This window comes from Magnolia sinica, chromosome 8, assembly GCF_029962835.1.
Source record: "Magnolia sinica isolate HGM2019 chromosome 8, MsV1, whole genome shotgun sequence".
Taxonomy (NCBI): domain Eukaryota; kingdom Viridiplantae; phylum Streptophyta; class Magnoliopsida; order Magnoliales; family Magnoliaceae; genus Magnolia; species Magnolia sinica.
The window spans coordinates 15,596,399-15,609,432 of NC_080580.1; the positions used below are offsets into that span (position 1 = coordinate 15,596,399).

The following is a 13,034-nucleotide window of genomic DNA, read 5'->3' on the forward strand; positions in this document are numbered from 1 at the left end:
TAAGGACACTGTCATGCGGCTGATACGATACAACCGTTACAGGGTGCTATAGCCATGTAACCCCAATTTTGAAAATTTTATTTTCAAAATTTCTCTCTCTCTCTCTCTCTCCAGTTGTTTTTCCATTTCAACCATGAATGAAGCTTATGAACTAATTTTAAATTATATCTAGGCCTATTTTAAGGATCAAAACACTAGATTTGGGTGGGATTTGATGAACATCAAAGCTGAACAGCCCATTGGGAAATTTCAGAAGGGGTAAACCATCAATTTTTTTTCTATATTTTTGTTGTTTTATATGTAATAGGCCCTAATCCACCAAATCATGCTTGATTTGTGTTCGATTAAGGCCTATTTGGTTGGCTTTCAGTAGGTGTCAAGCATTGTTGTCATATGTGATCGCGATCGCATAATCGCATACCATGGCTCATGGTTGCACATGCCATGCAGGCAGTATGCCATGGTATAATGGCCAACGGTAAAGTTTCTTGTAGATTGTAATAAGTTGTAAATTGTAACTAGTATTGTATGCATCAACTCATCAAGATTCAAGTTATCAATAAAATTTCATTTCTATATTTGTAGTTTTCAATAATTAATTCTTTCTGGGTGTAACTTATTGATTATTTAAATTTGTTTTGTTATATATAATATAATATAACTCAAACATATAGATGGCCTAATAGCCAAACTACAATGAAATAGGTAAATAAACCTAATCGAATCACTTGTAGTAATTATACATAGTTTTTCTTAATTTTTTAGAATATATATATATATATATATCTATATCTATATACATATGTGTGTGTGTGTGTGTGTGTGTGTGTGTGTGTGTGTGTGTATTCTTTACCATTTTTTTGATTTTTTTTTTTTTAAAATTTTCAAAAAAAGAAAAAAAAGAAAAAGAAAAGAACAAGCCATCAGCCTGAGTGATCGCTTATGTGATGCAATGTCATAGCCATCAACCTGAGTGATCGCTTATGTGATTATGCAATGGCATAAGCAATCAGCCCAGGCGGACGGCTTATGCGATTTGACAACATTGGTGTCAGGCAATGTTGTCAAAAGCGATTGCATAATGCCATCCATATGGCATATGCAACCATCCATATGGCATATGCAACCATCCATATGGCATATGCGATGGTCGCATATGTCATAAGGATGTTATGCGATCACATATCGCATAAAGCGATCACATATGCGATCACGTGATCGCATACTTTCCATTTTTTTGATTTATTATTATTATTTTTTTTTCAAAAAAAAAAAGTTGTGCAATCACTTATGTGATCACACAAGATCACTTATGCCATTTGACAACATTGGTGTCAGGTCAAGTTGATGCTGCTCGACAGACAACGTTCTTACCAAATGATGGCCAGTTACACCATCAAATACGTCAAAAAAAGGAAAAAGAAAAAAAAGGAATCCTCCCAAATTTTAAAAAGTTTTCCACATTTTTCGGGATTTTATTTTTTTGCCAAAAGAAAAATTCAGCTGTTACTGATGCACGTGGTTTGGGCAAGTGGCCAAACTGAGGGTTTGCTCCCTACAGGCGTGGGTTAGACTCCCCTCCTTGGCATTACCCGATGCACGTGGTTGTGGATGATTGCGTGCATCTGCAGGGAATAGTCTCGCTTCAGAAGGGGGCTGGGACATCCCTTGTTGTCAAAATAAAAATAAAAATATTTCAGCTGTTACTGATACACAAAACCTTGTTCTGTACCCTCTAACACCATGTGGTTTGTTTCAAGGCGAATTTTGATGGGTCGTCCTTCGGGAACTGCAGGGATTGGTGGGGTGGTTGCTGACCACAGCAGCACTGTTATGATTGAGTTCAGGACCAGTAGATTTTATAAACTCCAGTGAACCTGAAGCTGCTGCTTTATTGAGGGCCGTCAAAACAGTTTGTGAATTCAATCTTCTCCCAGTAAATATTGAGGTTCAGGGTAACTCGTCAAATGCTATATCATGGGCTACCTCTTTGTTGGCTGGCTGATACTCTTGAGAAGCATCCTTTATTCTGTGATTCAAATCTTTTCCAAGGGTTCCTAGAGAGGCAAGCAATGTGGTGGATGAGCTGGTGAAAAACATTGCTGCTAGAGCTGATATTATAATTATTCACAGAAGAATTTAAATGGTTATAGTGTGTTCTAGGATGTTATGCTGTCTGCTTTTTGTATCCGATTGTATTTTCTGCTGTTACAGTTGTGGTTTTGCTGTCGTTTTTGTTTTTTTGAAGGGCTATGAATAATTTTATTGAAGAACAGCCTGACAGACATCAGGACAAAGATTACAAAAAGAAAATTATAAAAGCTGTTATATTCGTTGGCTGCTTTGTTTTCTTTGAGTTAAATGTCTGATAACCATTCAAAAAAGAAAACATGTTGTGTAGCACTTCTTCATTTTCATAATCTAGCATTTTCTAAAATAGATTTTGATTTTTCTCATGTCTGTGGAGATAAGAACAGTACTCACAAGGAAACAACCATGTGTATTTTGAATGCATAGGATAGCCTGTTTGAGGTTCATGCAAACTAGAAAGGGAAGTACTGTTAGGTTTGATGTGCAAAGATTACTTATTTTGCACATAATAATAAATTATGTTCTGCCATTGGATTTTAGCATTAATGGCTTGAGTCGACTTATTTTTGTGCTTTTATTTCATTGTAACCTTTACAGATTCACAAATAATTATTTACTGCATTTTTCAGGTACAGAAATGCCTGGAAGTAAAAGCTGCTGGATTTCTTCCCGCAAACATGATAAAAATCATTGCGATAAGCCCTACTTTGATAATGGGTCTAACAGGAGTACCAATCCCGAGGAAAGCAGCTCCTCACCAGAAGAATCTTGCAGGCCCACCTGTGCCTCTGTTTTCTCCCTACCTTCTTCAGTTCTGAAGATTGTATTTAAACATATGAAGGTTATGCTCCCAGGCAGATGTAAAGGATATCAGACTAAGCAAGAACTCTCTTATGGTATTTCACATGAGGAGGCCATTGAAGTAAACTGTTTTGAGAGCCAGCTAGTTGTTTTCAGAGCAGATGCAACAGCAAACCATATAAGAGATGCAAGAATTGGAAAGCTGGATTCGGGCACTTCTGATCTTGCAATTGATCCCTTCTGGCCATTTTGCATGTTTGAGCTCCGAGGAAAATGCAACAATGATGAATGTTCATGGCAGCACGCCAAAGACTACACCCAAAGAAATTTAAAGCAGCTTAATGATTCGTCTATCTCTGGTATGATTCAATCTTATGAGTCTTAGAATCTGAAGTTCATATTGTACAATCTTCTAAATAACTACAATTGCAGATGGTCAGGACAGTCCATTGATTCTTGGAAATCTGACTGATGCGCGGGAGCTTCCTCATGGTCTCCACCATTATATCGTGCCAGTGCCAACATATCGAATTGGTCCAAATCTTATAAAAGCTGATAAACAGTCTTCTGGATATGTGTTGCCTCATAGCATTTGTCAATACTGGCAACGGGATTTCTGCAGTTCATTTGTGGTTCCTTTCTCTGTTCTGAGAACCCCACCTCCAGATGTCCCATATTCGCAAGCTGGTGATAGCTGTGCTGAGGACCATGGGAGTTGGAACAGGCTATCTTTGTATTTTCGAAGTCAAGATGACACAACGGTTTGTCATTACATTCTAATTCAATTTCCTTAGGCTCGCTCCATTTGCATAAGTAATTTGATAGTCTTGATTGTGTGAACGGCCAGTCTCTTGAATCACTAGCAGTGCTCTGTACTTGGGCTCCAGTTGTTTGTCTTTTTTTGCTTACAAAATGTGCGTGACTCAGCTGTAATGATTTGGGGCTGCCGTTTAATAGATAGAGCACTGATTTCTTGTTTTGATTATCGACGATGATGTAAACAAGAAGTGCTAGAAAATGAAATTGTGGGTGGTTGCAGATCTCTTATCATGCGATTGGTTGTGGGATCGATTTTCTTCAAATACATGCTATGGGAAGGTCGCTGACGTCGACATCACACACACACGCACACAATGAATGGACGATTTGGATTGCTGCCAGGCCGTCTCGCATGCCAATTACAAACTTTGGGGGATGTTAGCAGCTTCCCCATTGCACAGATGCATGCATACACATACACATGTGCAAACACATATATACATACATGTATCATCATCATCTAAGCCTTAACTAAATTGGGGTTGGCTGCACAAATCCTATTCTGCCTTTCCACTCTGCCAAGGGCCATATCCTCAGTTAAACCATGGTGATCAAAATATCTTCTTACCACCTTCCAGCCACTTCCTTTTAGGCTTACCCTTGCCCTTTTAGAGCTTCAACTTGAACTCACTCACTCCTAACCATCTAAATTTATTTCCCCTCATCTTAGTACCTGTTAGCAATGTTGTCAAAATTGTATGATTTGCGATTCAAATCGTACGATTTGTATGATATCGTACCATCGTATGATACAAATCGTATGGCTGAATTGCAAATCAGGATGAATCATACAATTTGATTATCAAATTGCGCGATTATGTCATGAATGGTATCGATTTTCTGCATAGAAAACCGGCAGCGACTGGTAGAAAATCTTTTTTTTTTTTTAACCTTTTTTTTTTTGTTTGCAATTTTTTAGGACTCTTTTAAAAGGTATTTGGGCCCCACCCTCATTAGAATAACATATATTTTGCAACTTTTAAGAGATTTTGTGGACTTTTGGACCTTTGTATTTCATAGGAAACCTAGAGAAAGAAATCAACATCTTTTTTGTCATTCAACGGAATCGAACGCTGCTTGTTGCATTCGATTTGTGTGTTAAAATAGGTAAGAATGCATGTAAAATATTCAGTTATTCATTTCTATTTTATTTCTTTCATACATTGGTGAAAATAAGGGTTTTTTGGAAAAGAAAAATAGAATATTTTGTTTTTTGTTTTTTTCCCAGTTTTTTTGCAATTCTTTTTTAGGGCTTTTGTGTTTGCTTAGAGAATACATATATATTATACTCTTAGGGCTTTTCAGTTATTTCCTTTTTGAATTATAGAAACAAGTGAATTGAGAATACATATACATTATACCATTATACATGTAAATGGGAATGGGGAAAAATGTTATTTTTTGAATACTATAGAAAACTTACATGTACATGGGATGGGAAAAGGAGTTATTTTTTGAACTTGATTATGACATGATGATACAAGTACAACACATTGAGGGTCCTTACTCTTGCTCGGGTGGTAGACTCTCAGGAGTTTCAACTCCCGGTCAAGGGTTTGAGTACCCATAGGTGGTGAAATTCCACCAGTGTGAGTGTGTGTGCGTGTGTAAAAAAAGAAAAGAAAAAAAAGTACAACACATTGACAATGAATCAATGATTATTTATTTATTTTTTTTGCATATTCATGACAAAATGGATGATTGATGTGTTTATTTATTTATTTTAATTTATATACAATTTTTATATTTTTATGACATGTTTTATGAAAATTCGAAAAAATCTTCCGATTTATGATATGATACAATTCATGCCCCTTTACGATTTACGATATGATAACGATTATGACAACATTGCTTGTTGGTGCTGCTCTTGAATTTCCTCAAATGTTTTCATGTCTAATTATAACCTTCTCTGTCTTGCCACTCATCCACTCAACATCCTCATTTCAGCTACACATCATATGAACATGAACATTTTATTCCTTGAATGCCCAAGATCTCCCCTTCAGTGTGATTTACGATCATATAAAGTTCTCGAGGCACATCTCCACTTCATCCACCCAGCTCTAATTCTGTGAGCAACATCCTTCCCAATCTCTTCGCTTCCATCAATTATGAACCCAGGATATCGAAAATGGTCATTTTGTGGTACTTTTTAGTCAACAATCCATTCATCTTATGTGTCCACCTCAGATGATGGGATACATATAAAATTAGGCCATTCTAAAACTCAGGCGGGGCCCTGCGCAAATCAATGGTGGGCATCCCCTTGTAAATGTTGCTGCTAGTGTGGTCCACCTGAGTTTTGGATCGGCCAAACATGGTGTGATGCATCTAATGGACAGGTACAATGTCATGCATAAATCACGTGGGGGCCCATTTTCTTCTGTTACCACCATAATTATGGTGGTACCATTACCAGTGAATCATTTTGGTATATCATTATTATCAAAGCCTTATCCCAACTAATTGGGGTAAGCTACACGAATCCTGTTTTGCCATTCCACTCTATCAAGGACCATATTCTCAGTTAAACTATAGGTCATCAAGTCTTTTCTTACTACCTCACTCATGTCCTTTTGGGCCTACCCCTTGCCCTTCTAGAGCCAACTTATCCTTTTAACCAGTGCAACTCTATTTCCGTTGCACATGGCCACACCATCTCTAAGTCTACTTTCTCTCATCTTATTACCTATTGGTGCTTCTACTAAATTCCCTCGATGCATTCATCTTATCCGATGAACATGTTGCTCCTTGAATGCCCAAAATTATGTCCCATAAAGCATGACTAGTTTTATAACTATCATATAGAATTTCTGTTCAGTTTCATTGGTATGCGGGGATCACATACTACTCCAGAGGCACATCACCACTTCATCCGCCTAGTTCAAATTCTCTGAGCATCAACCTTCTTAATCTTTCTGCTTTCTTGAATTATTGACCCAAGGTACTTCTTGGATAGCTATCTGAACTAATTCCTTGCTGCCACTCCTATTATTACTAAAGCTGCATTCGTATACTCTATTTTAGTCCTATTAGTTTTAAAACCTTTAGAATCGAAATCATCCATCCATATTTCTAGCTTGTAGATGACAGGGGGGGGGGGGGAATTCTTAAAGTTCTGACTGACTCAACATAGGGCTCTATATGGCTATTGTCATTCTTGTCTCTTAAAATTTGATTCTTAAAGTTCTTTATTTCATAGTATATTTAGACATTGGCATTCTTGGCAAGAGTGCTGTTTTATGGTGTAGAGTAATTGTCTTCTAATGCTCTTTGGACCATATTATGTATTGCTCTAACTTCCTCATCTCTCTCTCTCTCTCTCTCTCTCTCTCTCTCTCTCTCTCTCTCTCAATAGAAACAAGCTGTGCAAGGTTTGGCTGCTTCTGAACAATCATTAGAGCTGGCACTTGATCTTTTTAATGGGACTGTCAATGAACAAGAAGGGAAGAAAAAGGTTATTTTTGCTGTTCGCTCAGGAAAACATTGACTGCAACTCCATATGCTTATTTTTCAGTTTCTTTTTATGTGCATGATCATTCACAATTGTCCCTATTATCAGTAATTTTTTTAAAAAGTATTTATTATGTAACTTCTCATCTTCTTGCAGGCTTTAGCGGTACTATCGCGAGCTCTTGAGGTTGATCCTACTTCTGTAGTCCTATGGATTGTTTATCTGCATATTTACTACAGGAAAGAGAAGGCTATTGGGAAGGATGACATGTTTTCTCTTGCGGTATGCTGCTATTTTACTCTTTTTATTGGATTTAAGGGGGACCAGGGTATTAGTTGCCATTTGCTGATCGCTAACGTCCTTCTTCTTGACCGCACGTTTTTAGTAAATCCATCATTATTTTAATGGCTGAGCTGGCTCATCATTGCACTGTTTTCTTATGGAAGTTTGATCGTTTATTTGCTCTCACCTCCAGCAATAATATTCATAATAAAAGTACTCATTGAAATGCATTGAAAAGTATGCAGCTTGACCATGCATTTAAATGAGCTTCGCAGGAGTTGCATAACATGCTTCTGGACCCTGATTTCAGTAATTCTAAATATGGAAACACCACTTACAGGTTGTTTAATCGATGGAACTATTTCGTAGTATGAATATACATAGTTCTGACCACTGATATGCTTACACACATATTTGTGTATTGACAGTTGATGGTTTCATTGACCATGATGTGGTATGGTACACTACAGTGCAAGGTGTTACAGGCTTACAGTTCTGTTTAATATGCTTCTCCATACTTTAAAGGCAATGTATGCTGCATTAATAACCTGAAACCAGAACTTTTCATGCCAATATTTGAAGACTTGACTGTTGATGTTTTGGGTTGCACTACAGCAGATGCTAAATCCCGTGGAGCAATTCATATTGTAAAATCATATGGGGTTGATTTTGTGAATTGATTCAATTGAACCACAAATTGTCAACTCGTATAACTTTCATGGATTATTATTTTATTTTATTTATTATTATTATTATTTTTTTTGGAAAAAAATTCCTTAAGGAGTACATATGAAAAATCCATTACACAATCTAGTGACGAGCCCAGATGCTGTTTGCATCACCATTGCTCCAAATATTCCAACTAGGGTTGAGGTAATATATGATTATAGCGTCCCAAATTCTGGGATCATCATCATCATCACAACCTCATCCCAACTATTTCATGGTCACTTTTGTGGGTCCTTTTTTGCTAATCAATCTCTGAGGCCCTATCTTCATTTAGTCAACAAGCCTTCATATCCCTTTTAGCTCTTCCTCTCATAATCTTTTCTGGCCCTTGAACCCTAGTCAATATCATCACACTCCCCCACACTCCCCCCACCCCCCCCCCAAATCCGATCCATTGCTGGTCTTCATTGCATCTAAAATAATCATCTCAATCTGCTCTCCATCCCAAAGTCTCTCATGCCTACATCCTTTACTTTTTCCCCAAAACCGTACCATGCTAATCCTTCACCTCCTAATGGTTTCTGGTGCTAGAAAATCAGTTCAAATTCTCAAACAGAGCTCTGAACTTACACACACACACACACACACACCCCCTTCTCTCTCTCCCTCTCTCGATCAAAAGTCGGTTCATAATTAAGTTTTGATTATTTAATGAAAAGATAAACCTTTGAGCGTAAAGAGAACCAGGGCTGGAACTTAAGCCACAAGAGAAGCCCGAAAAAAAACAAGCATTTGCGAAGTCCACGTGTGCTCAACAACCTGGTCAGTATGTGTGACATCCAAGTCATGCATCAGCAGGCCACATTGTGTAGATAACCATGATCAGAAATGAAGCCCGTTTGCTCATCGGGCAACTGTAAATGTAGAGAGCAGGCAATTTTTTAAACTGCACATTGTTTTCAAAAATGTTTAGCTTACCTGATGAGTTTATTGGACATAATTTTTGGGCTAGTTCATCTACATGGTGGGCATCTCTTAAATGTTTTCCACATGCCTGGATGGGACATGTTGCTGCCTGGTTTGTTTTGTTCTGGTTCTATTTTCTCTTAATGTTTAGAGCATGCTTCTAATCTCTTGTTTCAGTTTGATCATGTGGTAATGAAGGTTGTCTTGTCCATGTCGAAATGTAATATTCATTGCCCGTTATACGACGCCACTGTTCTCTCTCTCCCAGATCCGGCATAATGAAGGTTCTTATGAGCTCTGGCTCATGTACATTAATAGTCGCATGCATCTCGGTGATCGGTTGGATGCATATGATACTGCGTTGTCGACACTGTGCCGGTTGGCGCACACTCCCAACAAGGAGAGCAAATATTCCAGTGCATGCATCTTGGACCTGTTCTTGCAGATGGTTGATTTCTTGTGCATGTCTGGGGATGTGGAAAAGGCAATCTCAAGAATCTGTGGAGTTCTTCCTACTGCAATGGATTTCGACAGCTCTAGCATCACATGGCTCTCAGATATCCTCAGATGCTTGACAATATCTGACAAATGTATCTTGTGGGTTTGTTGTGTGTACTTGTTGGTCTATAAGAAACTTCCTGAGACAGTCATGCAGAGGTTTGAGTCTGAGAAAGAATTGCCGTTGGGATTAGAATGGCCTTCCATTCAATTAACATCTGACAAGAAGGATCGAGCCATAGAATTAATGAAGATGGCTGCAGATGCAATGAGTTTGAGTATTGATGGTGATTCAGATGAAAGAGTCCACTTGCAGGGAGATGCTTTTAGATCTGTGCACTCACTGGCTGTTAACCACACTAGGTGTGTAGCAGCACTTGAAGGCTTGGACTGCGCTAAGGATTTGTTGGTCAAATACTTGAAACAGTATCCAACCTGCATAGAACTTGTTCTGACATTGGCCCGCTGGCACAAAGACAGTTCAGGGGAGGAACGGTATGATGGGTTTGAAGAAGCTCTGCGTAACTGGCCAAGAGAAGTCCCTGGTATTCAGTGTCTCTGGAACCAGTATGCTGAATATGCTCTGGAGAATGGTAGTGTTAGTTTTGCGGAAGAGCTGATGTGTCGGTGGTTTGAATCCAGTTGGAAAGTTCAAGATGCTGAAAATGGGAAATTAGATCTTGGAGGGAGCAGCTTACGCAGCTCATCTGAAATACCTTCCTCTGCAAATTCAGGTAGCTGCGCCCCTTCTAACCCAAAGGATGAGTTGTTTGGATTGCTTAATCTCTCTCTTCATAGATTGTTGCAGAACGATCAAGCCAGAGCTTGCATAGCTATTGATAAAGCATTGAAGCTAGCTGGTGCTGAGGATTTAAGGCATTTTGTAAGAGAGCATGCTTCGTTTCTTCTCTCCAATGGGTCGGACTTGGATTCTCTGGCCTCTGGAATACCGAGCCTTCTGCTTAGTTACTTGTCAGATACTCGGACTTTTCCCATCTCTGAGCCTCTTTCTAGAAAGTTTGGCACAAGCATCAAGAAGCCTAGGATAAGGAAGCTGATCAATGCCATGTTGGGTCCAGTTTCATTGGATTGTTCTCTAATGAATTCAATTCTTAGAGAATGGTATGGCCCACCACTTCTGCCTGAAAATTTTGAAAAGCTTAAGGATCTGGTCGATCTTGTCGAGGCTCTAATGGAAATTCTCCCAGCTAACTATCAATTAGCTATGTCGGCATGTAAGTTGGTGACTCGAAATCCCAATATCGTTGGCATTGTCTCTGCTAGTGCCATGTTCTGGGCAAGCTCTCTATTGGTAAATTCCATCTTTCAGGCTTTTCCGGTAGTGCCAGAGCAGTCATGGATAGAAGCAGCCAATGTTTTGGGTAATATAGAAATGAAGAACATATCCGAGAGGTTTCACCAGCAGGCTGTGTCAGTGTATCCGTTCTCTGTTAAGCTGTGGAAATCCTATTTCAACTTGTCGAAGAAAAACGGGAATGGGGATGCTGTTGCAGATGCAGCAAGAGAAAGGGGTATCAAACTGAACTGATCTTAAAAAAATGCAAAAAAAGGAAAAAGAAAATAGAATTACTTTGACAGGTTTCAATGATGCGATCCTAGGGTTTTTGGTATGAGCATGTTAAAGCATAATTGCAGAAACCAGGTATGGTGCCTGGTGCAAGCCCTTTCTTTTGCATCCACTGGAAGTGCAGCTTCCATTGTAAAGGCAGCAATGGAGATAGTTACCAGACTGACTTGAATCTCTTTTTTGATAGAAGATCACATGATTATTGTTTGAATACAGGGTTCTCTTAGACGCTGACCGTCGCTGCAAGAAACTAGTGTTGTCAAAATGTAGATACAGACATATACAGATAGAAGATATACAGGGCATAATTCAATAAGCTCACTTTTCTCACAACCAAGAGTGCACCCGCGATCTGTTGTTTGTGATTTAGGGGATTCACGACAGGAGATTTTTTGCCTGTAAATTAGATCTACAGTTCATGATTTGATGCAAAAGCTTTCAACTGTTCTTGCTGTAATTACTGATGGAAATCTGCTTACAGTAGGATAGTTTTGATTTCAAGGTTTACATCTTGTCCAGTTCATACAATCTTTTGTAGATTTTTAATTTTTTCATCCACCTTACTGAAATATGGTGAGATTCTTAATGAATTGCTGTTTTCATTTTCCAAAAAAAAGAAAAAAAAAAAAAGAAAGAAAAAGAAAAGGGTGAGATCTCATTTATCTTTCTTTGCAGGGAAGTTATCTGGTGTGCCAACACCCATAGAAATAATTTTATGTGGGTGGTGTGATTGGTTGGATTTTGTATGTGGTCAGATAAATTGGGCCACTTTCCATAACCCAAATCAGATCAAGTTATTTGGACGGCTAAGATGTTGATTGTTGATGGCTAGTCCTATATTTTCCCACCAGGTGTGCATTGTAGAAGCAAGGAAAATCCACTTTCTTTGTTGGGGTAAAAACTCCAATGATAGTTCGTTGTCATTTAAAAAATGGCAGCGGAGGCTTCTATTTTACACATGGCATAGTTGTATGTCAATCCTGACCGTCCACATCTCCTAATGAATTGCAGATGGAGCGTGTATTCCAACGACCACAAGCGGATGATAGTAAGCATCGAATTTTGCCCCAGGGATTGGGGCACTCGCTATATTACTTTTGACTATCCCTTTGATTGTAGGGTTAGGATTGTTTAATTAGTGTGAGTTTTGAGCTATGATCCATCCATAATACAATTTGGAAGGGTCTGGATGGCAGAAAGTGTGTACCACGCGACAATGATGACAATATTCGAAATGGAGTACCACGTGACTCATAATTTCGATGGTCTGGATGTGGTCGATGATGAGTCACCACCATATTAATAACGGTGATTGTGAAGAATCATAGGAATCGATCCCCTTTTAGCTGGGAATGGGATATTATTGACTGGGAAAGAGTGCCACTGGAAAAACTAGAGCAAAACTTCAATACTTTGGCAGCTTGCGATGGATGATAAGCAGGCGCTTATTAATCACAAATTGCATATGTAGCAGCATGCGGGCAATTTAATTTGAACTGTCCAAAATTATGGGTTCCAATTTAGATGCATCATGAACCAAAACTGAAAAATATTTGATTTTGTGACTATAGAATTTGTGTTCATATAGGGCCTGTTTGGATAATGGATTACTAGAGTAATATAGTGTAAAACTCACATCATTACCCTTTTACTTTGATTGAATATTGCTTGCTCTCCATTGGCAAAAGTGTGTTGATGTGGCAAGCATTTGTGGGTCCATCATAATGTATGTGGTATATCCACACCGTCCATCCCTCATACATGATTATTTAATGAAATGGGACAAAAAATGAGGCAGGTCCAAGGAAGACATGGACCACACCATAGCTAGCATGGGGATTAAATGCCTACCATTGAAAACTT

The 13,034-nt window shown here is 38.6% G+C and overlaps 1 protein-coding gene across 3 annotated transcripts in view; it reads left to right on the plus strand.

Moving 5' to 3' along the window:
* The window catches only part of LOC131252970 (uncharacterized), a 29,897-nt gene extending 18,080 nt beyond the window's left edge, over positions 1–11,817 (plus strand). For all 3 annotated transcript variants that reach the window (XM_058253778.1, XM_058253779.1, XM_058253780.1), the window contains 5 exons: positions 2,721–3,251; positions 3,325–3,653; positions 7,073–7,171; positions 7,325–7,450; positions 9,354–11,817. In XM_058253778.1, the coding sequence (XP_058109761.1) occupies positions 2,721–3,251; positions 3,325–3,653; positions 7,073–7,171; positions 7,325–7,450; positions 9,354–11,132 (2,864 nt within the window). In that variant the 3' untranslated portion in view covers positions 11,133–11,817. The remainder of the gene's footprint in view (positions 1–2,720; positions 3,252–3,324; positions 3,654–7,072; positions 7,172–7,324; positions 7,451–9,353) is intronic.
* The last annotated feature ends 1,217 nt before the right edge of the window (positions 11,818–13,034 follow it).